The sequence below is a fragment of the Populus alba genome, chromosome 2 (genome assembly GCF_005239225.2).
Source record: "Populus alba chromosome 2, ASM523922v2, whole genome shotgun sequence".
NCBI classification, from domain to species: Eukaryota; Viridiplantae; Streptophyta; class Magnoliopsida; order Malpighiales; family Salicaceae; genus Populus; species Populus alba.
In genome coordinates, this window is record NC_133285.1 from 777,203 (window position 1) to 800,122 (window position 22,920).

The 22,920-nt window shown below is 34.4% G+C and overlaps 4 protein-coding genes across 5 annotated transcripts; 3 read left to right on the forward strand and 1 right to left on the reverse strand.

Moving 5' to 3' along the window:
- Positions 1-2,472: 2,472 nt before the first annotated feature.
- On the forward strand, positions 2,473-4,783 carry LOC118042096 (uncharacterized). The gene is made up of 2 exons (XM_035049664.2): positions 2,473-3,278; positions 3,824-4,783. Exons 1-2 carry the CDS (start codon positions 2,682-2,684, stop codon positions 4,595-4,597), a joined length of 1,371 nt encoding a protein of 456 aa, XP_034905555.1. The 5' UTR covers positions 2,473-2,681; the 3' UTR covers positions 4,598-4,783.
- Positions 4,784-5,887: 1,104 nt separating this feature from the next.
- LOC118042098 (heavy metal-associated isoprenylated plant protein 32) lies at positions 5,888-6,763 on the reverse strand. Its single transcript, XM_035049666.2, has 3 exons — positions 6,680-6,763; positions 6,507-6,582; positions 5,888-6,397 (listed from the first exon to the last, which is right to left on the reverse strand). Exons 1-3 carry the CDS (start codon positions 6,704-6,706, stop codon positions 6,069-6,071), a joined length of 432 nt encoding a protein of 143 aa, XP_034905557.1. The 5' UTR covers positions 6,707-6,763; the 3' UTR covers positions 5,888-6,068.
- A 6,512-nt stretch (positions 6,764-13,275) lies between these two features.
- LOC118042097 (uncharacterized) lies at positions 13,276-14,229 on the forward strand. Its single transcript, XM_035049665.2, has one exon. It carries the CDS (start codon positions 13,327-13,329, stop codon positions 14,227-14,229), a length of 903 nt encoding a protein of 300 aa, XP_034905556.1. The 5' UTR covers positions 13,276-13,326.
- A 4,956-nt stretch (positions 14,230-19,185) lies between these two features.
- Positions 19,186-22,480, forward strand: LOC118042099 (protein ALTERED PHOSPHATE STARVATION RESPONSE 1). Of its 2 annotated transcripts, none has more exons than XM_035049668.2 (4): positions 19,186-20,316; positions 20,467-20,585; positions 20,711-20,934; positions 21,169-22,480. In XM_035049668.2, exons 1-4 carry the CDS (start codon positions 19,461-19,463, stop codon positions 21,881-21,883), a joined length of 1,914 nt encoding a protein of 637 aa, XP_034905559.1. In that variant the 5' UTR covers positions 19,186-19,460; the 3' UTR covers positions 21,884-22,480. The 2 variants fall into 2 exon arrangements, with proteins under 2 accessions (XP_034905559.1, XP_034905558.1); XM_035049667.2 differs by having other exon boundaries at positions 19,188-20,316; positions 20,422-20,585.
- Positions 22,481-22,920: the final 440 nt, after the last annotated feature.

A 22,920-nucleotide genomic window follows, 5' to 3' on the forward strand; every position in this document is an offset into this window, starting at 1 on the left:
TTTGACAAAAATAATAAATCTAGATTGACTTATAAATTAATTTAGAATTTGTTTGGTATTCCAGTTGTATATTAATATATTGAAGTAATGTTATTTTACTTTTTAAGATTTATTTTTGATATTAACATGTAAAAATATATGAAAATATTAAAAAAATAATTTAAAATAAATAAATAAAATTTTCTTCATAAAATATAAAAATAAACTTCTTAACTTAGAGGATTAGGTTTGACAATTATATGAGAGATGAGAGCTGAGGAGAAAGTGTGAAAAGAAACATAATGAGCCCAACAATTGATGGGCTACAGGCTCGACAAAGGAAATACTTGAAATGAAACCTTCGCCGTCAATACTGGTTTAGAAAAATAAGAAGAGCGAGGAAAACAAATATAGAAAATGAGATAAATGACAAAACACTTTTTTTCCTCTGGATAAATTAATAATAAGATGAAAAAAAAATGGAGAAAAGGTTCGTTGTTTTCAATGTTTTAAATGGTAAAAACTTGGAGGGAAATCTTTTTGGAAGTTAAAATTACTAAGAAAATATCCTTGGTCTAAAACTAGCTAGTTGTTTTTAAAGGGATGAAATTATAATTTCACCACTCTTTTCCCCGGAGAACATTTTATTCCCATTGTCCCCTCCCCTGCCTCTTCTTTCTTTCCAAACAAGAGAAAAATCTTGAAATTTGTTTTTTCCTTCCCATTTTCTTTTCACCTTTTCTCCTTTCCTAAACACGATGTGAAGATCATAGGGTCAAGCTTAGGTATCCGATGATGATGATTTTTAGAAAAAGTTAATATTTTTATTATTTTTATTTAGTTTAGGAAATTGAATACTATTTTTTATTGTTTTATTTTTTATAGTTTGTTTGTGATTTTTATTGTTTTTCTTTTATTTTTCTAGTTTGTTTAGGTTAGTTTTTTGGTTATTTAAGAAGTTGTAAACCTTTTAGAAAAACAAAATACTTAAAAAGAAATATTCAATAATAAGATTATAAATTAGAGTTTCAATGTTATCTTTTCTTTTGAAAAATTTTGTGTTATTGTATTTATTGTTTTTTCTTGTGTTGTTTCTATATACTTCATTATCAATTAAATGACTAGATATGATACATGTTTAACACATAATTATAAAACCTGACTTGGTTAGGCTAGTTAATTCAGTAATTCATTGACTATGAATCTTGCTCGGTCTATATTTTATTTCAATGTTTTTTTTTTTAACAAATAATGTTATTTTGATATATAAAAAAAAAAATCAAACTAACCTATCAATCTATAGATTAATCCAACAAACTTGTTGTCCAAATTTTGAATTAGGGTAAGTGTGTTTGAGATAGAGGTGTGATTGGTTTTTTTTTAAAGTACAGTCCTTTTAAAACACTGATCACACCTTAAAAAAATAAAATACATGTATTTTTTATGTGGGTTTCACCAAAAAAAAGTCAACAATATCTCTGTTTCAAACACCTTCTAAATTTTATGTTTGTCTTTGTAGTTGTGATTAGTCTTTGAGGTTTTGTTCTTTCAATTGAAAAGTTAACATGATTAATTTAGTGTTTTTTTAGAAGTTGTTTTAAAAGTATTTTATATTTTGAAAATGCATAAAAATATTTTTTATTTTTTAAAATTTATTTTTTATTTCAGTGTATCAATACAATTTAAAAATAAAAATAATAATTAAAAATTAAAAAAATATTTGATTCAATATCAAACATCATCCAAGTAACATAAAGCGAGAATCTTATTAAATACGCAATCATTTTATACTCTTGGCTATTTTCCAACGCACACCAGTTGTTATCCACAACACGTGATCACATTCCTTTGGTTTAAATTTCAACGCAAGGGATTTGATTAAAAAAATACTTTGACAAGTCGAAATCATAAATTTCCTTCCAGTATTACAAAAAACAATTGTATCGTTTTCTTACCTTGAAACAGAAGACTTTGTCAAATAAAAATTAGTTGCGAGCTTTTACATAGTAATTTGTGCTAAAAGTAGGTCCATGTATATTGATACAAAAAAAAAAAAAAAAAAAAAGATCAAACGTGAGGGATGACGAAGAAGTGTTGAGTTTAATTAAATCGTGATTAGTTTGATGATCTCGTTTCTTAGAATTTAATTCAACGCCTAATTGTTTCCTGAAAAAAACTAAAGTAACGTCGGCTAGTAGAGAGGCAAACTTGCAATTAATGAACGATATATTTGATTAATTTGCAGCTGAATTTATGGTTTAGACGTTAAAAAATGAAATTATTAATACTTTTATTAACAATACATTTTTTTTTTAAAATAACCGTTATAGGCCAATTCAGGTTTTGTAATTATGATTAAATTATAAATATATAAATATTTCGAGAATGAAATCATAAATAAACTTGATTTCATTGACTATGTCACGAATAAGCAAATGAATCATAGGCATTGGTCTAGTTTGTCATAAATGATAATAATAAAAAACCCAAGAACTCCAAAAGCATCCTCCCGTAAATAAAACCGCGTGTACCGTGAACATCTTGCCTTTTACCAAACCAAAAGGCCACTCGTCTCCAAACCAGAAACCACCGTTACAAAACCAGATCATAACACCCAAATTTCCTTCAAGTTTTTCAGCAATTTGCCTCGTCATGGGCGCAGCCAAAACCAGGATTCAACCCTTCTTCTTCACCTACAAAACATGCTAGTCCAATCCCCACAAAAAATGACCAAACCTCCTTTCATGTCCAGATTGTTCTCTGATCTATATTGGAAACCTCTCCTCTTCACCATCCCTACTCTTACTCTCCTCCTTTTCCTCACCGTCTCTTTGACACCCATCAACCCTTTTTCCTCTTTTGCCCCCTTCGCTTCCCACTTCCTCAACAAAACCGCGTCCGTGATCACCCTCCCCCTCCCCCTCACCACCACCACCACAACGACAACAACAACATCGAATTATTCCTCAATTGCTCTCCCGGGTTTGGCGCCTGTGAATCGCAGTGCGTCAACTTCGTTGAAAGATGAGTTGGGTCGGTCGAGAATGGCGGTGTGTTTGGTTGGCGGGGCCAGGAGGTTTGAACTGACTGGACCCTCCATTATCAAGAATATTCTCCAAGTGTATCCAAATTCAGACCTATTTTTACACAGTAATTTTGACGACAAAGCTTTCAAATTTTCTCTCTTGAAGTCTGTTCCTAGGCTTGCCTCTGTCCGGATCATCCATCCTAAACCTCTGCCTGAGACCTTGCCTCAGCTCCGTGTCCTCACTGCTGCTAACTCTCCTAATGGCATACAGGTCTGCTTCCCCTTTTACCTTCCTTGATTTGCTTTATATTTTGCTTTGAATTCCATTCTCAAAGTTGGTTTTTTGTTTTAATTCATTTTCTGTATGTTAATGATGGATTAGCTCTTTTTTATTCTTGTTTTTCGTATAATTACATTATTTATCGAATTTGTTTCAATAAATTACAATTTAAGGAATTTTTTTTGGTCTCTTCTGATGGTTTCTCTTCTAATTTATGATAAGGTTGTGAGAATTTTCTGACTTTTATTTTTGTTTTTATAAATAGTTCCATAGCCTTTGGACTGTTGTTATTGCTGAAATTTCAAGGAACGAAACAAATTTTCGAATACGTCCATCACCATATCTATAAATTTCCAGGAACGGTTCATATCCATCCATCTACACACACACACACACACACGAACTATTACTGTAAACGTGTTAGTAAAGTTCAATCACCATCAACTTGTTGTAATACAGTGCCTGTCGTTTTGGTACTCGAGTAACGGACAAAACGAAGGTGAATTCATGATTTGTGTCGTTTTTAATTGTTTCAGGGTCTGCTTCAATATTTTAATCTCGTAGAAGGATGTCTGACAATAATCCAGGAATACCAAAGCCTAAAGGGATTTAAGTATGACTGGATAATCCGTACCCGTGTTGACGGGTACTGGAATGCTCCATTGGGGCCTGAAAATTTCATCCCGGGTCACTACCTGGTTCCACCAGGATCTACTTATGGTGGCCTTAATGACCGGCTTGGCATCGGTGATCTTAAAACCTCAACAGTAGCCCTTTCACGTCTTTCGCTGGTTCCCCAACTTGACGCGGCTGGATTTCATCAACTCAACTCGGAAACTGCTTTTAAAGCCCAGCTTACTACACAAGGTGTTCCTTTTGTTACTAAAAGATTGCCCTTTTGTATTGTTACTGATCGTAGATATGAGTTTCCTCCTAAACGGTTCGGGGTGCCGGTGGCTGCGTTGTCGAGTCCCGGCCCGTTAAGTGGTGCGAAATGCAGGCCTTGTAATCCTGTTTGTGAAGGGACTTGTGTAGGTAAAGTTATGAAATCGCTTCATAAGGGTTGGAGTTGGACTAACTGGGAAAACGGGACACTTAAGTTATGTGATGCACATGGTGGGTGGGAGAGTGGGTGGGAAAAGATTTTTGATAGAGCTGCTGGGAAGGAACTTGCCTCCGGAAGGAAGAGGATTATGGGTCTAGAGGAGAAGCAATGTTTGGATGATTTTAATGAAATGAAGAAAAGGGCTTTCAAGTGGGATAGTCCTCCAGTGGAGGAGATATGTAGATTAGGCCTTGGACAGAGTTAGAGAGGCAGAATCTTGATTATTTATTTTGGAGGTTAATTTCTTGTTAAAGTATAGGAATTAAGAGGGTTTTTGGGCAGGGATTATAGTACATTGGATCATACACTTCATAGTGATTTCTTACTGTTCCTTAAAAGTTATAATTACAGGACTAGAGGAGTAGTCTTAAAGTTTCATAATGTTGTGTTATTCTTTGATGTGAGAACAGTCCCACCAAATCCAAACTAAATATTGGCAAAATCAAGACAACTTCTGATCTGCTGCTGCCACCCACTAATCATCATCGAGGGAAACCAATGTTTGTGGTGCTGAATTTTTTCCTCGGCGACAACATCTACATTGCCAGAGGCAGATTTTTCATAAACAGCTCAAAGGGACTGGCATTTAAAATTTTTATAGGTCAGCAGCCTATCTTGAGACCCATAAACACCAAAGCAACACAATGAATTTTGAGGCTAGAAGGTTATGATCACAGTAACCATATTATAGAATTTTTTTAAAATTTTTTATCATCAACACATAAAAAATAATAAAATAATATCAGAGCAGTCAAATGTATGCTAACCATTGATTATCATAAAAGGGAAACCATACAAGACTTGGAAATTCATCACAAACATAAACAATTCCAAGTAAATCATATATTTTTAAGATTTAATTATTATTTTACCGGTTGTGTATACCGTATTCTATCAACCTCCACATGGTTTTTTTCTTACAGATAATTCCACAGATCTAGTTGACTTCTACATGTGGTAAAATGACAAAAAATAGAAACTGGTTGGTGTCTACGCTAAGCAGTCAAATGTTTGCTAGCCCATGAACAAAAGGGCAAAACAAACAAGACTTCGAACTCAGTCACAGACAAATCCTTCAGCGTATCCCACTCTTGTCATATTCTATGATTGAAACAGTTCCATGAAATAATACAACGTAAGGGTTTCAACCTTGCTTCCTGTAAGTAAGTTAACATTTATAAACTACGAGAACAATAACAAAATCATTGAAAAGAAAACAACCACAAAATCAACTTCAAAAATCAAATCAAATCCACCACTTAATCATACAATCAGGAGCAAAGCCTGGGAAATCTCTTGTTGGGGCCAGGGCCTGCAAACCCCCGTCTCCGCCGCTGCATAAATATAAAGATTCAACTCTCAGATTTATAATGGTAGGACAAACTCATCATGCCTGATGTGATACGAAGCATATAGTCCATAAATTGCATCACGCCAAAAATTAAATTAAGTTCAAATCCAACCGTCTACGAAATATGAAGTTGGCATTAATAAAAAATAATGGCCGAAGGGGCCACATAAAAAACCATGGGCCATCCGTTTGTGCCACTACCAAAAACAGAAAAAAACCACCTGGGTCCATGCACAGGCATCAATCTGCTACAAAGGAGACTGGATAAAAACAGCAGTCCCCATCTGCATCCATCCATCCATCTATCAATCTATAAAGAGAAACTCTAAGCCCAGGTAGGATAAACATAGCTGCGAGGATCATAGCCATAAGCATAGCCATAGCCATAGTAAGTGGGTGGTCTCTTCGGATAGTGGCTGGTCATGGCATAACCTGGGTGATAGCCGTGGTGATATGCTGGTCCTGGCTGGTGGTAGCCTCCTGGGGGGGGATACTGGTAGCCATTGTTCATGTAAGGATTCATGTTTCCTGTCTCGACCCAGCATATGTCTGCATGTTTCCCTCCTTTTGATAACTTTTTAAGCAGCTTGTTTGGATCCACTCTACCTCTGATGTATGCCATGCCTTGTTCAACATCTATGGCGTAGCTAACCCCTGGAGAAGATGGTAGTAAATTAATACGCAATATTCAATCCGTTGAGTAATTAGAGATGAGATTAAAAATCTCAAACCAAACAAGAAATAAAATTAAGTGCTTGGTTACCTTTGATTCTTTTCAGTACTTTGGTTAATGTCCTATGCCATTCAGGGTCCTTGGTCTCCACTTTCAAGCCACAAGACTGCAAGAGAATTAACAAGTCATTAAAAAATGTAAAAGAAGAAATAAAAATATTTGACAGTGGATGGAAATGGCAGGTATAAACAAAGGCGGCTAACCATGTTCGAGTTGAGATGTGAAGCCATGATGCTCTCAAGAATTACAAGAGTTGACTTGACTCTGCTATGGAGTATGGGGCAGAAGGGATTGCCGAAAGACGTGCAAGGGTTTATGGATCGTGTAGGTATTTATAGATTTTTTAAAACGATTGAAAATGAAAAAAAATTAGTCAAGCAAAGACAAAATCTTCATGGGACATGTTTAGTTTAGGCTAAAAGGACATGTAGATTATCTACTGCATTAATTGCTTTTTAATCGGAGAAGATGACTGAAAATTAAAAGATTTACTTTCCCTCCCAGAAATTATATTTATTGGGTGTTGATACGGAAGGCGACGGGGACGCCCTTGCTCTATCTGCTTCTTCCTCTTCTCAGGAATGAAGATAAGGGACTCGACTTCCCCTGCGCCCATGAACATTAAAGACGATCGAACAAAAAGTGGAATGTGATTTTTAAATAAGATTTTAAAAATCATTCACATTTTGAGAGGGATGTGATTTTTAAATATACATTAGCTTTCATAAGATGAAGAAATGTTTATTTTATTTTAAAAAATAAAAATAATTTCAAATGTTTTCAAATTAACTAGCTTCAGTTGTTTTTATTTTATACGTAGCTATTAGCTAGTGTTTAATTACATAATTAATAATTTTAAAAATCTCAAAATTAACTAATCTCAATTATTTTGTTTTAAGTATATTGGATCTCGGATTGTATGGATATTAATTAAATTTGGTTAGTTATTCTGTTTACTTAAAACAAAAACTATATAATGTTTTAATTATTCTTTTGAATTGTATTTTTTCTTGCGATATTTGTGTGACAATTCATTTATTTTTTTTAAAAAATATATATTTAATTTCTTAAAAACAAAACTACTGAATTTAAATTACATATTTAATAAAATAATTTAAATTTGAGTAATTTTACTTGATGTGTATAACCCTCTATCATAACACAACAAAAACCAGATATATTCAAGATTATTTTCTCACTAATAAACCAAATAATTTCTCTGGCTAGTGGCAGTGCTTTGCACAAGTAGTTCTAAGTTCTAGCTCCCATTATATTTAAATAAATCATTTTAATTATAAGTTTAATATATCAGTTTATAAACACAATTTAACCCATTCATTGTGTCTTGCCCTTCTCGCAATTGTGAGAATCTTGAACTATTTCTGCCCTTTTTAATAATAATAATAATAAATACTCGGACTAGATAACACACACGGTCCTCAAATTTCGCTTTGCACAACCACCTAGTCTCCGCCGTGAACCTCCTCAGCCGTAGTTTGTTTCTTTCTTTCTTCTGCCTTTATTTTGTTTTTTTCTCTGTTATTAAGGTCTGATTAGTATAATTATTTGGATATTCCAAATAACCGAATTAATAATAAAATAAAATAAAATAAACAGCAGAACAATAAGGTTGGACACAATTATATAATTCTAGAACTCAAAATAAATATCTTAAAAATAAAAAAGTTATTACAGCCTCTTTCTTGAGTTTTAAATTATGAATTATATCTACATCTCATAGAAGAAACGTACAATGTATTATAAGAATTGATCTTATACATTATTATTACCATTAAAAAAACAAAACAAAAACAACGTTGAGCATGATATCCTCTATAATTAAGGTTGTAATCAATATAAATTAATCTAACAGATTTTATTGCCTCGTCGGATCTGTAGTAAAATATAATTTATTCAATCACAACCTATATACACGAAATTAACTCATTTATTCAAATTTGTAATTCTAACGGATTCTTCTTGCCTTATTCGAGACCCAATATAACTTTGTTTCTATATTAAAATTCATTTAAGAATATCTAAATATTACAATAATAAGTCTAAAAAATATATCAAAAAAATCAAATTAGTAATCTTATAGATATTTATTATAGGTTTAATAAATGGAAATAATACTACAGAAATAAATCTTTCTCATGTTCAGAACTCTCAGCGTTCAAGGAAGAGGCCTAGAAAGAGCTTCTGAAAGGTAGCGCGGGGCCCAGAAAGTCAAGTATGTTGGGCTTTATCGTGATATTTTGAGTGGAAATGGGTAATCGAATGTTTCCCTCAATAAGGCCCGAGCCCACACTTGCAAATGGCTGATGGCAAGGGAGCCCAGTCACATGCTTACGTGTTGTTAAAAGGAAATCAAGATTGAGTTAAATGAGTATTGGTTCAAAGGATAAAAAAATCAACCGAATTGGATATAAAAATTAAGCCAATCAATTCGATTTTATTCAGTTTGGTTTTATATTTATAATAAAAATTAAATAAATTTAATTTAAATTAATTAGTTTTAGTTTGACTGTTTTTTATAGACTTTGATTTAATAATATTTTTTATTTATAATTGTTTTTTCAAGTTTGGTTGGATTTAGTTTTTCAAGTTTCTTTTTAAAATCAACATTCCGCATGACTAAAAAGAATAAATTAAAAACTTTCATCCAAAAAAAATTAATCTCCACTCAAAACTAAGGTGGTCCAAGGAAAAACAAAACAGATACAAGACTTGCCTGTGATTTCAAGATATCGGTCACCTGTTGAAGGTGGAGATTGGTGTTTGGGCTGAAAAACCAGGCTTCTCCGCCGGCCCATCAGCACTCAGGGTCTCACGAGCTGGTGGTTTGTCTCTGTCCTGCCGCCCCCGCCCCCGCCCCCGCCCCTGCCCCCTGCCCCGGCAGCGTCTCGTTAGCATGCATTCCAACACCATCAGTCACTGGCTTCATTGTTGTCATTTCAGGTGGCTGATTCAGTGTACCCTCCTTTTTCTTGCTTCTCCCGATCCGCTTCAATTGTCTGCTTGCTCCGTCCGGTTGAATGAGTCAGTCATCTGTTTAGATACATGATATTTTTTAAAAAATATTTTTTAATTAAAATATTTTTTTAAAATATCAGAATATTAAAAGTATCATGAAAAACATAAAAACATTTAAATTAATGTATTTTTTTTAGACAAAAAGCAATATAAACCACGAAAACAAACACTCATATAAAAAACAATTTTTAAAATAGTGTTTTCTAAGTATTAAAACCCAATAAATATTACTATAAAAATACCCATCTTTGTTATAGATGAAAAATAAATGGCTTGATTTTAATGTAATTAGGTAAACTTAACAGGTCAATCAATGATTCCATTAAATCAAAATATAATTTGAATTTTATTATATAAAAAAAAAACAACAACATTCTTATTGTTTCTTAAAAAAATACTAAAACAAATGTTTTAAATTAACTCGGTGAATGCATCTCTCCTATGATCGGAATTGGATTTAATAACTTTAATAATAAACATGGAGGCTATGACAGAATACAAGACGAGAATTATGAATGATTAAAACGTGTAACCTCATCTCTGTTTATTTGTCATTCTCTTCAAGTTAGTTTTCATGTAAGATGATGCCTTCCAATTAATCATCTCCACATGGGATGGCTTAGCATCAATGCATGGCTATATTATACCACCGTTTTCATGTAAGATGCCCTCCAATCAAAGCAGGAACGTGAATTCCTTGACACTCTTTTTGTGCACAAAATTTCCTGTACCGTCCAGCTTCACGCATATTGCCACCGTTTCGCAAAAGAATCTCGTGGCTTATACTTCATGTCTTATCTCTTAGCATATATAACCCATGATGTAAGAGGCAGAGATGGTCGAGGACAAGTTCCACCAAGCTTATCTGTCATGTCTGCCTCGAGTTCCACCAGTGTCTTGTAAGTCCAACAATGGTGGAATTTTAGTTAATTGATGGAATATTATTTTGGTTTTGATGAGAGAGAGAGAGAGAGAGAGAGAGAGAGAGAGGAGAGAGAGAGAGAGGGACGAGTCAGAACACAACGTGGTCAGCTCGGAACCTTGGAAGTTCAATTCTAAGCTCCAGCTTTAGTTAAACAAATAACATGATGGTCGACATTAGAGAGGACTCTAGTTAAGTTAGACTTGAAGTTGCAGTTTCCGAATTTTGTATGAGTGAGCGTTCAACTTCCATGGCCCTGGGTGGCTGTTCAATTGTCCGATTGCAATGATTACTACAGTTTCTGGAATCAATGCATGCATTCAGGATTTTAGTAATCGATGTCTAGTCATTGTTGCTCGTATCCAAGTTCTATGCATGCCACGAAGAATAGCAAAATGCTGCTGGGTATTTGCAGGCATGCCATCTCATGTCTTAATCCATGCTGTACAGACCAATAATTACTTGGTGCCAGGCAAGGGTTTTGTTAGGTACATGGAGCAGGAGAGGCTATTTACTTAGCCAGTTCTTAAATCCACAACTCTTTGGGGTTGGAAAACTGCTATCAATATTCGTTATTGGACAGGACATGCATTCCAAGGTTTCTTCTTCTTCTTCTTCTTCTTCTTCTTCTTTTCTTCTTCTCAAGATCAGCTGTTTTTCTATGCGATTTGTTTTTTTAGTGAATGATTCCATATTCTGTGGTCCTCGAAAATTAAATTTTTCATCAAATATTGAGACCAAAATCAGAGACCATGCGAAAAGGAAGAAAAACAAAGTACTAAAAACCAATCCTCTCAAGTAGAAGTTCAAGTCTATAAAATAAAAATAAAAATGAAATGACCATCCTTCTTTTGTCGAAACATGTTAAACAAACATCTCACTAGCAGCAGGGTTAAAGCTTTTGAATTTGTAAGAAAATTTATATATTCAAAACAAGATTTAGGATATATATTTTAAAATCCAGATCTAACAATTAATTATGGAATTTGAAAAATAAAAAGAACTCCCACCTATATATTTCATATTCAAGTTTATTAATATTGTAATGTTGGTAGCTATTTTTAAAAATACTTTTAATATATAAAATTTGTGTGTACAATTGAATCACACGAAAAAGGAAGAGAAAGAGGAATGAATAATTTATTGTAAAAAAAAAAAAAAACCCTTCTCGAAGCCTTCAAAGATGGCTAATTGACTATAGCTGGATTTGAAGCGTGCATCAATCTGAGCTCTAAAGATTTTACGTAATATGTTATCGAAGATTCTTAAGCTGCGTGTGATCTTTTTCAAGTCCCTAGCTAGTTCGGCGTAAAATAATTGCTAACCCTGTGTATCTCTTCATCGACTCCCTAAAGATTGTAAGTTGCTGCTTTAATTTCCAAAAAGATTTGCCTTTTAATGCTCCACGTGAGTTCGACCGCCATGCCGTCGCTTCGAATTGTAGTCACAAATTTAAGAGTCCTTACCAAGAAGTTTTTTATCTGTTCAATTTTTTTATTCATAAATATTAAGATAAATAAATATAGTGGATTTAAGGAGAAATATTAAAAAATATAAAGTTATTTTGTTAATATAAAGTAAAAAAAATATTTTAAATTTTTTATATAAATATATCTATTTTATATTTATATTTCTGATTCCTCAATTAATTAAATACGCTTATATTATATTGTCCCTGTAATACTAACCAAACAAAACACAAAAGTTTACGGATATATATATTTTGAAGTATGTGAATTTGAAAACATTATACATTACAGTAAAAACAAAACAAAATAATCTTTCTTAATTGATATTATTTAATGTTTTATGGCAGCAAAAGGGATGCCTATGATTAGCAAGGTTGACAGGCAAGGGAATTAATTAAATAGAAGACTGGGACGAATTAATTTATGCAAGTGTACATTACATATGAGGTGCATGAACAGTACTCAGAACCAACGCGTTTTTACAACTTGTTGCACACCAAACCCATAGTCTCTTCTTTAACCCCCCACATGGTGATCCAGGCACCATTACTGCTGTGCCTGTATGGGTCTGCAATGCACCCTGGCATTTTATATATGTAAAGCTCAATTAATTTCAGTTTTATAGTCTTGTGATTATTAGATTAATCCAAGGCTCTGAAGTAAATTGGGTTCAATAAAAGGTAAAATTAAATTACATCTCATATGGTTTCATGTGGATATAAACTATAAATATAACAAAGAGGTCTTGATAGATGATTTTGCATAGAAATAGCACACTTATTTTTCTAGATAATTTCAGTTATAGGGAACGCTAGATTAATATTTCCCTTAAATTAATATATATCAAAGTTAGCAACCAATGAAAAAATCATTCAACGTTAAGAAAGAAGTGAATTGGTTAGAGTGATATATTCATAATTTTTAAAATTTAAATCTGATTTACATGTAAATTGGTCCGAGCAAGATTGACATTTGGAAGTAGAAAAATAATTGAAAGAATCACAATTCACCTAGGGCATGACGAATTCATAAGTAAAATTAACGATTAACCTCACGAATCCTTCCAATTCGGGAGAGAAAAACTTGGAGCAGAGCAAGAAATGAAAGCTGGGCAACAATCCAAGAAAGCCAGCATGTCAAAACCATGTGTGTCTCCTCTCCAGTTGAAACATGAAATGGTGATCCATAACCGATGGCTCCTTGCCTCGGTTTGCAAACCCTAAGCTAGCCCACTTGGTTAAAACTAAAACTAAATAATTAACAGCTGGATTTCTTCGCCGATCCAGTCCCCTCCATCCTTAATCCCCTCGTGCGCCTTCGTTGTCCTACCTTTATATACCTCCCCTCTTCTTTCTTTTCTTCTCACAAAAAAAAAAAACATTACAACTCCAAAAACACTACCAAGATTCAGCACCGCTTGAAAATGGTAGGCGTGTTCAAGCGCTCTCTTTCATTTCCTAACAAAATTCCTAGCCGTACTCTATCAAAACCAACCATCTCTTACCACAATAGATCCATTAGTCTTCCATGCAGATCACATCCCTTGATTTCCCAGCTCATAAACGAGATCAATGAGCTTAAAACTTGGTCATCGAAGCTCGAAAACCGAACTTGTGTTTGGCTTTGTGATGGCTTGAGTCGTCTTAAGGATGTTCAAGATTCTTTAGATGACTTCCTTCAGCTACCTCAAACACGAGAATCTCTTCGTAGACAGCCTGAATGGGTGGAGAAGCTTCTTGAAGACTTTCTTCGTTTTGTTGATGTTTATGGAATCTTCCAAACATTAGTTTTGGCTGTTAAAGATGACCAAGTTGCTGCACAGGTAGCAATAAGAAAGAAAGATGACTCAAAGATTGCTTTATACCTCAAGTCTCGCAAGAAAATGGCTAAAGAAATGGCTAAACTTGTTTCCACAGTTCGATGCATCGCACGAAGCCCGTTTCCTGGACTGGGTTCAGGCCCCTCTGTTGGTGATGATGAGTTGATTCGTGTTATTATAGATGTTATCGAAGTTAACGTGTTGGTTTCGTTTGCACTTTTTAATGGAATGTCGACGTTGTCTTTCGCGTCAAGAAAATCATCCTGGATTAGAGTACTAAGGTTGCCGAAGAAGGTTAAGATTGATGAAGGAATTCAAGAATTTCAGCAAATTGGAGTTGAGAGTTTGTGGGGATTGGGAAAGAAGGAAGATGAAGAGGTGAGGATGGTTTTGAAAAGGATGCAAGAGTTGGAGGGGTGTATTGGTGATGTTGGAACTGGTGGTGAAAGAGTGTTTAGGAGTTTGATAAACACTAGGGTTTCATTACTCAATAGTCTCACACAATAGAAAGGAAAAAAGGAAGATCATGTCATTTAGTTTTTATTTTATTCTTACTTTTTCCCTTTTTTCTTCAGTAAAATCAAATGAAAATGGTCAAATTAATTTAGTGGTAATATATATATTTGTATAGAAATGGACTAATGGTGTGCCTACAGTCTGATCATATACATCACAAATTAATCCTGCTCTGTCTTTAGACATTCTTTTTTATATATATAAAATACTTAAATTAAGAATTAATTAAAAGAAACCTCTACAAACAGAAAAATGATGGCGGCGCATAGACTTTGTAATTATGAATAAATAATTGGAGGGATACAATTACGTGAGCAAATGATGGAGTCATATTACATTAATGAGATCTATATATCTTCTAATAAATAAATAAATAAATTGCATCCACATGCGTTTTAGCTGTAAGTGCAGCATTCCCAAGTCGGTCGTTGTATCCAATATCGAAAATGATTTGGTGAATACGCATCATATTACATTAATTTGAAAATATATTTCATAAAAATATGTAATAATTGTGGTATTGCTGGAAAGCTAATTTATAATTAAGCACAATCATCCCTTAATCATGACCTTAATTTGTTTCGAGATAATTGAAGATCACGTACGTACCACGCTTCCTATCATTGGCATTGCTTCCCTTTCTAACCTTTTCTCGAGACTCAATGGCCTCCAGCGGCATTGACAGCTGAATTTAGCTCGGGGCTCGAATTGTTTTGACATCCCAGCTAAGAGAAGAGAACAAAAAGAGCCATGGACGTGACCCCATGATGTTTGTTGTGCTGCTTTTATGCCTTGTGGAGGGTAGAAAAATGAACGAGAAGGTCTATAAAATGCATGCTCGAGCTCTTGTGGCTCCGAGCCTCGCAGTCTCCAGTGAATTGAGCTTCATCAGTGGATCATGACGTCTTGTTGTTGGGCTCCACTTCCTCTCCTGTTCTGGGCTCACGCTAGCTAGATTTCTGTTCCTTTAGGGATAATTACACGATCGGTACATTAACTTTATATGATTTATTAAATCCATCCATTTCAATTGCTATATTAAATATAATATATCACAGCATCTGAGAAGTAAAATAATTATAATGCATTAAAAAAAATACTTAAATTTATTTTCAATGAGGCATGTAATTAATATATCACACACGTGTTCCCTTACTGAAGTCTGATGGCTCTTCTCTCCGACAGTGCAGCTTACTAAATATTAGCCTATGGGCCTACTGCCTAATAATGCTAATGTCTCAAGAGTAGGCCCAACACGAAATCCTAACCAAATCCCAGCACAAATTAATATAGAAGAAACAACAGTAATTGGGCTGGAGAAGGTCCATTCATGAGGCCCGTGATTCTAGTTATGGTAATAAATAAATATGGATTAAAAAAATCATGGATTCGTAACAACACTGGAGCTCTCAAAGATTAATCACATTGTAAGAATTTCAAGGTGGCTTCCCCAAGTGCCTCTGTCTGGTTCTCAAAGGCACCATTCATCTGCAGAAATTCTCTTCCAAAACAAGAGTCTAGGAGGAGACGAACTTGTGCTACAGAGCTAGCTTTTGTGTGTGTGTGTTTTTTATTTATTTTAACAGTATGAATTACCCCGTGCAACATAGCGAGCAACTGGACCCATTTCATATTAGACCGTTGCAAGATTATGATGAAGGTTTCTTCTCACAATTGTCTTGTTCAGGCTACACGAGCTCGTCACCTTCTTTTTTTTTAAAAAAAAAAAAAAAAAACTTTGTTAAATCAGAGAACGTCTTTTTGATTTTGGTGCGGTCGAGAATAGTTGAAGGGGGTACGACCTGTCTCGTCTTTAAAAGGGAAATTGCCAATCAAGCAGGGGCCACTGCTTGTGATTCTTGATAAGCTTCGGTTAGGTCTCCGAGAGATAAAATTGATCACCATCTGCCTTTTACTTCTCACCTTCCAGTCTTCCGTTCCCGCAATAATCCGACAGGTAGTTCTGAAAAATGAATTGGAATCTTCTACATGAACAACAATTATAATAATCTACTCTAAATAAAGAATTAATCTTCGCAAAATTAACGGCAGAATATCTGTAATTACATCTAGAAAGAAAAAAGAAAAGAAAAGAAAAACCATTAACTTAACCAATCTAATCCAATCCTAGTCCAAATCATGGGTTGGGGTATAGCTGTTTCCAGTTAGGGTTTATCTATTTGTTCCATTCAGTGTAGCATAACGTGTAGGCATAGTTAACGGACTCGTCTGGTTTGGTAAAGGCTCATGTCATTGGGTTATAAGGTCCACTTCATTATTTTTTTTTATTAAAATAACATTAATTCAATCTATCTTAAAAAAATTATTGATTTTCATACAGTGGTCAACTAAATTCTAAATTAACCACTTAAATCATCTAAGCTTAAACTAATATTGCTGCAAATCAAGAATTTATTATGTAAACCCTAGGCTGTGCTGAATTTAATAAATAGGTGTGTGGGTTGGGGAGGGGACCCTGCCCTTTGTTCCTCGGCGACACCTGGAATCATGCGGTGGCAGGAGTTCTATTTGCCGCCGATCAGAACCTCCATGTTTTAGAAGGCATTATCGAAAGCAAAAGGGTATAGGCTTTCCCCCGAATGAGGACAGGATACAAGGCTGGAAACGAGGAACACGGTTCCATGGCTCCTCGTCATGGGGACGTGGCACACATTGAGAAGAAAGATAAAGGAGAGACAATACAGACAAGCCTGCTCGAGTTGGAATTCCACTCTTACCCCTCCTTTTGAGATGCAATCAGATTCAAAATCCCCGTCGTGAACGTGACTCTTTTTGTTTTTACCTGTTTTCCTGAATCTAAAATGCTCGAAAAGGAGATCACATGACATTCTAACCCTTCATTATTCCCATTCCCTTAACTTTTAAACGTTGTGCTTGTACTTTCTATCACCGTTATTAAACTCCAACTAGTCTGGCAAGATAATTCTAGACCAGATCAATCTTAGATTTTGAAATTTGGCTCAGGATAGATTTTATAAAAAATAAAATAAAATAAAATAAATCTAATACAACATGATTAAATATCTGAATTAACTTGATGAAAATCTATTAAATTTTTTTACTTGATGTAGTTTTTTAAACTTGCATAACTGATAATTCAGCCCTTTCATTTAATTTATTTTTGAATCAAGTCTAATAATTATACCCGGTAGAATCGGGTAGATCACTTAAACAATTATATCCAATTTAGTTAAAATATATATATTCTCTACGACGAGCCAGTTTTTAATTTTGAGCGTATTTGAGAATGTAGTTGTGGCTGTTTTTTAAAGTGTTTTTTATTCAAAAATATATTAAAATAATTTTTTAAAGTTAAATAAAAAAAAATATATCTTGCAAACATACTCAAAACACAAAAAAATATTAATTTAAAATAAAATAATAAAAATAAAAATAAATTTTTAAAAAAATACTTTTAAAACACACAAACATGATTTAATCTCTCCCGTACCATTTGTAGATCTATTTATTTACTTTTTGCAACAGCAAGGATATAAAAGGAAAACAATCCGCGTTGGTTTCAATCAACTGAAGAGTTGAAACATCCTTTTCCATGTAATTTCCTCAACATCACTAAATTATGATCACAATTATTACCAAAAATAAATGAATGATGATCACAATTAAGGGCTGATTTGAAAACAGGATCGTCTCAGGCCTTTTCAAATCCTCCATGATTAGGTTTAAAAGCTTAAGCCATGGAAAGGGTGAAACGTATAAAATTCCTCCATCATGTGTATGGTGTAGGCCATGGTGTACGGAACGAAGATCGGTCCTCCATTGACCCCTGCATTCTCATGGGACCGACCCCTTTTACCTTCTTTCATAAAGAAGTGATCATCTACATGTATGTCGGTTCATCACCAGAGGATCCTTGCTCTCTGGTTGTAAAACCGACGGCGACAGCCCACTTTCATAGCAGATGCAATTCTCTTTTTTTTATTTTATGGAAATAAACAGAGCTTTTCTATTTCTTATATAACATAATTCCTACAATTGATCCTATATTTTTATTTATGAAAAGAGTAAGGGGTGTTCGACAATACGGCTAAAATATCATTTACCCAGAATTTGAATTTTTTTTTGTGCTCAAGATTATTGTTTTTAATTTTTTTTTGTATTTTGTAGATATTGAAAATAAATCTTAAAAATTAAAAATATATATTATTTTAATTTAGTTTCAAATAAAAAAATATTTAAAATATAATATTTACCATGCTTCCAATCAGGCTCTTACAATAAAAATAGGGTTTAAAAACAAAGGACATAGATAAATTTCTAAGAAATTTGGGAGGTAAGGAATCGTTTGACAACACGGGTAAAAATTAAATTTCTTTTTAAATTAATATTTTTTATATGTTTTAAAACTTGTTGATTCACTAATTTTAAAAATAATTTTTTAAAAATAAAAAAATATATTATTTTAATATATTTTACCATAAAAAATAATTATAATCATACTCCTACACTAGTTTTAAATGTCAATGAAGAAAGATGATAAATTTAAAATGTTAAAAAAAGAACGGTTAAAATGAAATTCTTGAAATATTTTTAAATACGCGACACACATGGTTGATACACGTAAATAATTAAGACTCCATTATTTGCTCCCTGTTTTAAAATAGATTTGTCAAAAAAAAAAGCTCCTCTATTGTCATTTCAATCAATCGAGCATGTGTATTTTAAATTTCAAATAACTTGTACAATTTACTACTATTAATATTTAAAACTACGATCGGTTTTTTTTATAAAAAAAACTCTTGCAATGTCATTGTTTTTTATTAATTTAAAAATATGATTAATTAAAAAAACTGAAATAAATTCTTGTAATAAAATCGAATAAACGGGATTACTGAATTGGCCTCCTTGTTTTATATCGATGCTTGGAAACATAAACAATAGAAAGAATACTCTTGGGCACAGATGTCAATGGCAAGAACTCAAAAATACCAAAGAGACGTTACGCCAATCCCGCCAGCCCCTCTCCTCTACCACTCCTTTAAAGCTAATCCAGTACACCACGACTTCACTTTCTTCCTCTCTCTCCCTCTCTCCCCTGATTTATGCAGCTTTAAATGCACACCCCCTAACCAATATTTAAACCTCGTATAACGTTCTCAAACATTCACTCCCCCCCTCTCAGAGTTCAGACCACACCAGTCCAGTCATCTTTCTTCCGGTCTGGTTCAACTCTTCTCTTCATGGGCTGCTCCATTTCAAGAATTGACCAGCTCCCTGCAGTGTCTCTATGCCATGACCGATGTAAGTTCCTTGAAGAAGCTCTCTACCAAAGCTATGCCCTCGCCGATGCTCATGTTGCTTACATGCACTCCCTCAAGTCCCTCGGCCCTGCACTTCACCGCTTCTTTGATGAAGCCCTCATCAATAACCAGTCTGACTCTCAATCTAACGGCGATTCCGCGGCTGTTACCAAACTCAGTAAACCCTCTTCGCCTGCTATTTTCTGTCCCTCAAGTTCTACGAACTCGGAGACTTCTCACATTGATTTCCGTTCTGATTCAGAAGATGAAGAATTTAAAGACAACAAAGATCTTGATTCGCTTCATAGAGTCCATAAAAGTCAGTTTAATCCTTATTCTTATGATCATCTTGACGATAATGAGTACGATTACCCATCATGGAAAACTCCTCCACCTCCGGCTCCAAGTAGTTCAGCCTGGGATTTCTTGAATTTCTTTGAAACATATGAGAGATATGAGTTACCGACCAAGGATAAGGAATTTGTGAATGGAATTCGTTTAGAAGGTAAATGTGGTAAAAATGGAGAAGAAGATAGGAGGAGGGAAGCAGAGAAAGGTAATAATGTGAAGCAGAAGAAGGAGGCTAAAGTGGTAGAAGAAAAGAAAGTTGAATATGTGAAAGAGGAAAGTAAAGAGAGTAAAGATTTAGGCCAGCAGGCTAAAATCCAAAGTGTCTTGGAGGTTATGAAAGGAGTAGAAGTTTTGTTTGACAAAGCTGCAGAGTCAGGAAATGAAGTCTTGAAAATATTTGATGCAGGGAAATTCAGATATTATTACAAAAATTCTGTTTATCAAGGTATTGACATTACTTTTCTTTTAAACATGGCTTCATCTCTTGTTTAATAATTAGTCTGTTGTTGAATATTGTCAAGAATAATTTGATTTTTTTCCCTTTGTAAAGGAGTTTCTTCCAAGATGTTGTACACTGTTACTCCGTCTTTTTCAGAGAAGAATGGTACTGTTCATGGGGGCTTTGATGAGGATTTGGGGATAATTTCTGTGAACCTGTCTTCTACTCTTAGAAAGCTGTGCTTGTGGGAGAAGAAACTCTATCATGAAGTGAAGGTATGCTTTACTCTTTTCGAAGAAGAACGGTCCTGTCACGTTGCTTTGTTCTTTTCCTTTTGCTTTCGTTTTGGAATGCTTCCTAATCCACACGAAAAATAAAGAAATTGTTCATTATATTGTAGGCTGAGGAAAAATTGCGTCTCATTCTTGCGAAGAACTGTGGGCAGATGAACATCTTGGGTGAGAAAGGCGCTGATGCCAATAAAGTTAACTCCACTCAACCTTTAATCCGGATGCTATCTACGAAGATCACAGTTGCAATTCAAGTTATTGACAAGATATCAATTACTATCAGTAAATTGAGGGATGAAGAGTTGTGGCCACTGATCAGTGACTTGATTGAAAAGTATGTTGTTGTTTAATCTTGCACAAGTTAATTTGTAGTTAACACAACTGAGTTTTGGATTTCACTTGTTTTGCAGTTGTCTTGTAGTTACATTGTTGCTTCCTTAGTAGGGACTGCTGATCTGCAACAGCTTTTAAGATGTAGCATTGTAACTTAGTCTTGTTGCTTGTTTGCTGTCTTTTTTTTCTTTTTTTTTTTTTTTGTGCCGGTTAACATCGATCCATTTAATCACAGGGTACTGGATATGTGGAAAGTTATGTTAGAATGCCACAGATGTCAGTCCCAGGCAGTTGTCGAAACCAGGAGTTTGGATGCCGTTGCTTCCAATGTGAAGTCTAGTGATGCCTATCTTGAAGCAGCAATACAGCTCAAGATTGAGCTACAAAACTGGAATCTAAGCTTTTCCAATTGGATCAGTGCACAAAGAGGCTACGTCAGAGCATTGAATGGTTGGCTTCTGAGATGTCTTCCATCTGAACTTGAAGAAACTCTAGATGATGTGCCACCATTCTCCCCTGGTAGGACAGGAGCACCTCCGGTGTTTGCGTTCTGTAACCAGTGGTCACTTGCAATTGACAGGGTCTCAGAGATGGAGGTAATTTATGCAATGAATGGATTATTCGATAGTGTAAATCAGTTCCTGGAACGACATCGTGTTTACCTACAGCAAAGACTTACTACCGACAAGGACATGGAGAAGAAAATGAAGATCTTGGAGAGGGAGGGGCAAAGGTTGCAAAAGGTGATTCAAGCTCGAGGGAAGACGTTTCAAGCCGGTAGAGCTGTACATCGAAGCGAAATGACCGATAATAGCAGTCTTCAGTTTGGTCTCAGACAAATTTTTGTAGCCATAGAGCAGTTCTCTGCCGATACCATGCACGGTTATGAGGAGCTTCATGTGCACATTGAACATAGTAGACTCGGTCAAGAGAATCCAGCAGCTCCTTAATTATTCACCAATAATCAGGCATTACATATATCTGTGAATTTATTCCCTTCCTGGAGTCGACGAGGCTGGTCTGTGGATTCATTCTTTCCATCCTTTGCTCATTTCACCTCCTCAACAGTGGATAGTTGTGATACTATGTGCAATAACAAGTAGGGCATCCGAGCTGCGGTTTTTGAGCTACAAATGTGACATGTTGTGGTTCAGCTCAGCCTCCATTGAGGCATGATTGCAGTTTTGATCAGATGCAAGTGTAATATTGTCAGGTTTTTTTTACATCCACTGAGGTATCCTTGATTGTTTTTGTTGTGTTTTTTGGGACATATATGCCCTGCTGTGTTTGACACTTTGCAGTTTCATCAGTATCATTTTGAAGCTTAACCTGTCAGGATCATTCTCGGCGTCCTCGTTAGGTTATACTAGTTGTTCCTTTTAGCAGTACAGAGGAATCTTGTTGTAAATTTGTTTTGAGGTCAACAAAACCTTTTTCTTTGTCCGAGCTATCCAGAGAGCAAGTGCTTTCCTGATTTAAATTCGAGTTTGTTTTTTGTAATTTATTTATTTATTAATTCGACAGCATGGATTTGCATCTTTGATTAACCTATCTTTGGCCCAACAACTTCAGTTCCAGCCGGTAAACTAAGGTTCCGTTTTACAATGCAGTACCGTGTTGTTGAAACCATAGTTATGAATTCTGTCTGATAGGTTGACTTAGACCAGGATTTTCATTTTTGTGCCAAACTCGGGTAATTAAAGAGAAATTCAATTTTTTTTATATTTTTTTAGAAATTCAAAAATTATAAAATTAATTTATGAATCATATATTTTTTTTTATTGTTTATAAAATGTTAATTTTTTAATGATAAATATATATACACACACATACAAACATATTTCCATATGGAATGTTTCTTAACTATATGAATATTAAAGTTTTAAATATTATTTTTAAATTTTTCAGGTTGACCCGGATCAACCATGTACTTGAAACTTAGCCTCTTGGTGGGGTCAATCCTCAAATCTGGTTTAATAACTATGGT

What these genes read in the sequence shown, in the direction of transcription:
- LOC118042098 (XM_035049666.2), bottom strand. Translation starts at nt 6,706, where the DNA reads ATGGCTTCACATCTCAACTCGAACATG. An exon ending in CACATCTCAACTCGAACATG is followed by an intron (nt 6,583 to 6,679) that starts GTTAGCCGCCTT and finishes ATTCTCTTGCAG; the next exon opens with TCTTGTGGCTTGAAAGTGGA. An exon ending in AGTACTGAAAAGAATCAAAG is followed by an intron (nt 6,398 to 6,506) that starts GTAACCAAGCAC and finishes CATCTTCTCCAG; the next exon opens with GGGTTAGCTACGCCATAGAT.
- LOC118042099 (XM_035049667.2), top strand. Translation starts at nt 19,461, where the DNA reads ATGGGCTGCTCCATTTCAAGAATTGACCAGCTCCCTGCAGTGTCTCTA. An exon ending in AACTCTATCATGAAGTGAAG is followed by an intron (nt 20,586 to 20,710) that starts GTATGCTTTACT and finishes ATTATATTGTAG; the next exon opens with GCTGAGGAAAAATTGCGTCT. An exon ending in ATCAGTGACTTGATTGAAAA is followed by an intron (nt 20,935 to 21,168) that starts GTATGTTGTTGT and finishes ATTTAATCACAG; the next exon opens with GGTACTGGATATGTGGAAAG.
- LOC118042097 (XM_035049665.2), top strand. Translation starts at nt 13,327, where the DNA reads ATGGTAGGCGTGTTCAAGCGCTCTCTTTCATTTCCTAACAAAATTCCT.
- LOC118042096 (XM_035049664.2), top strand. Translation starts at nt 2,682, where the DNA reads ATGCTAGTCCAATCCCCACAAAAAATGACCAAACCTCCTTTCATGTCC. An exon ending in ACTCTCCTAATGGCATACAG is followed by an intron (nt 3,279 to 3,823) that starts GTCTGCTTCCCC and finishes TAATTGTTTCAG; the next exon opens with GGTCTGCTTCAATATTTTAA.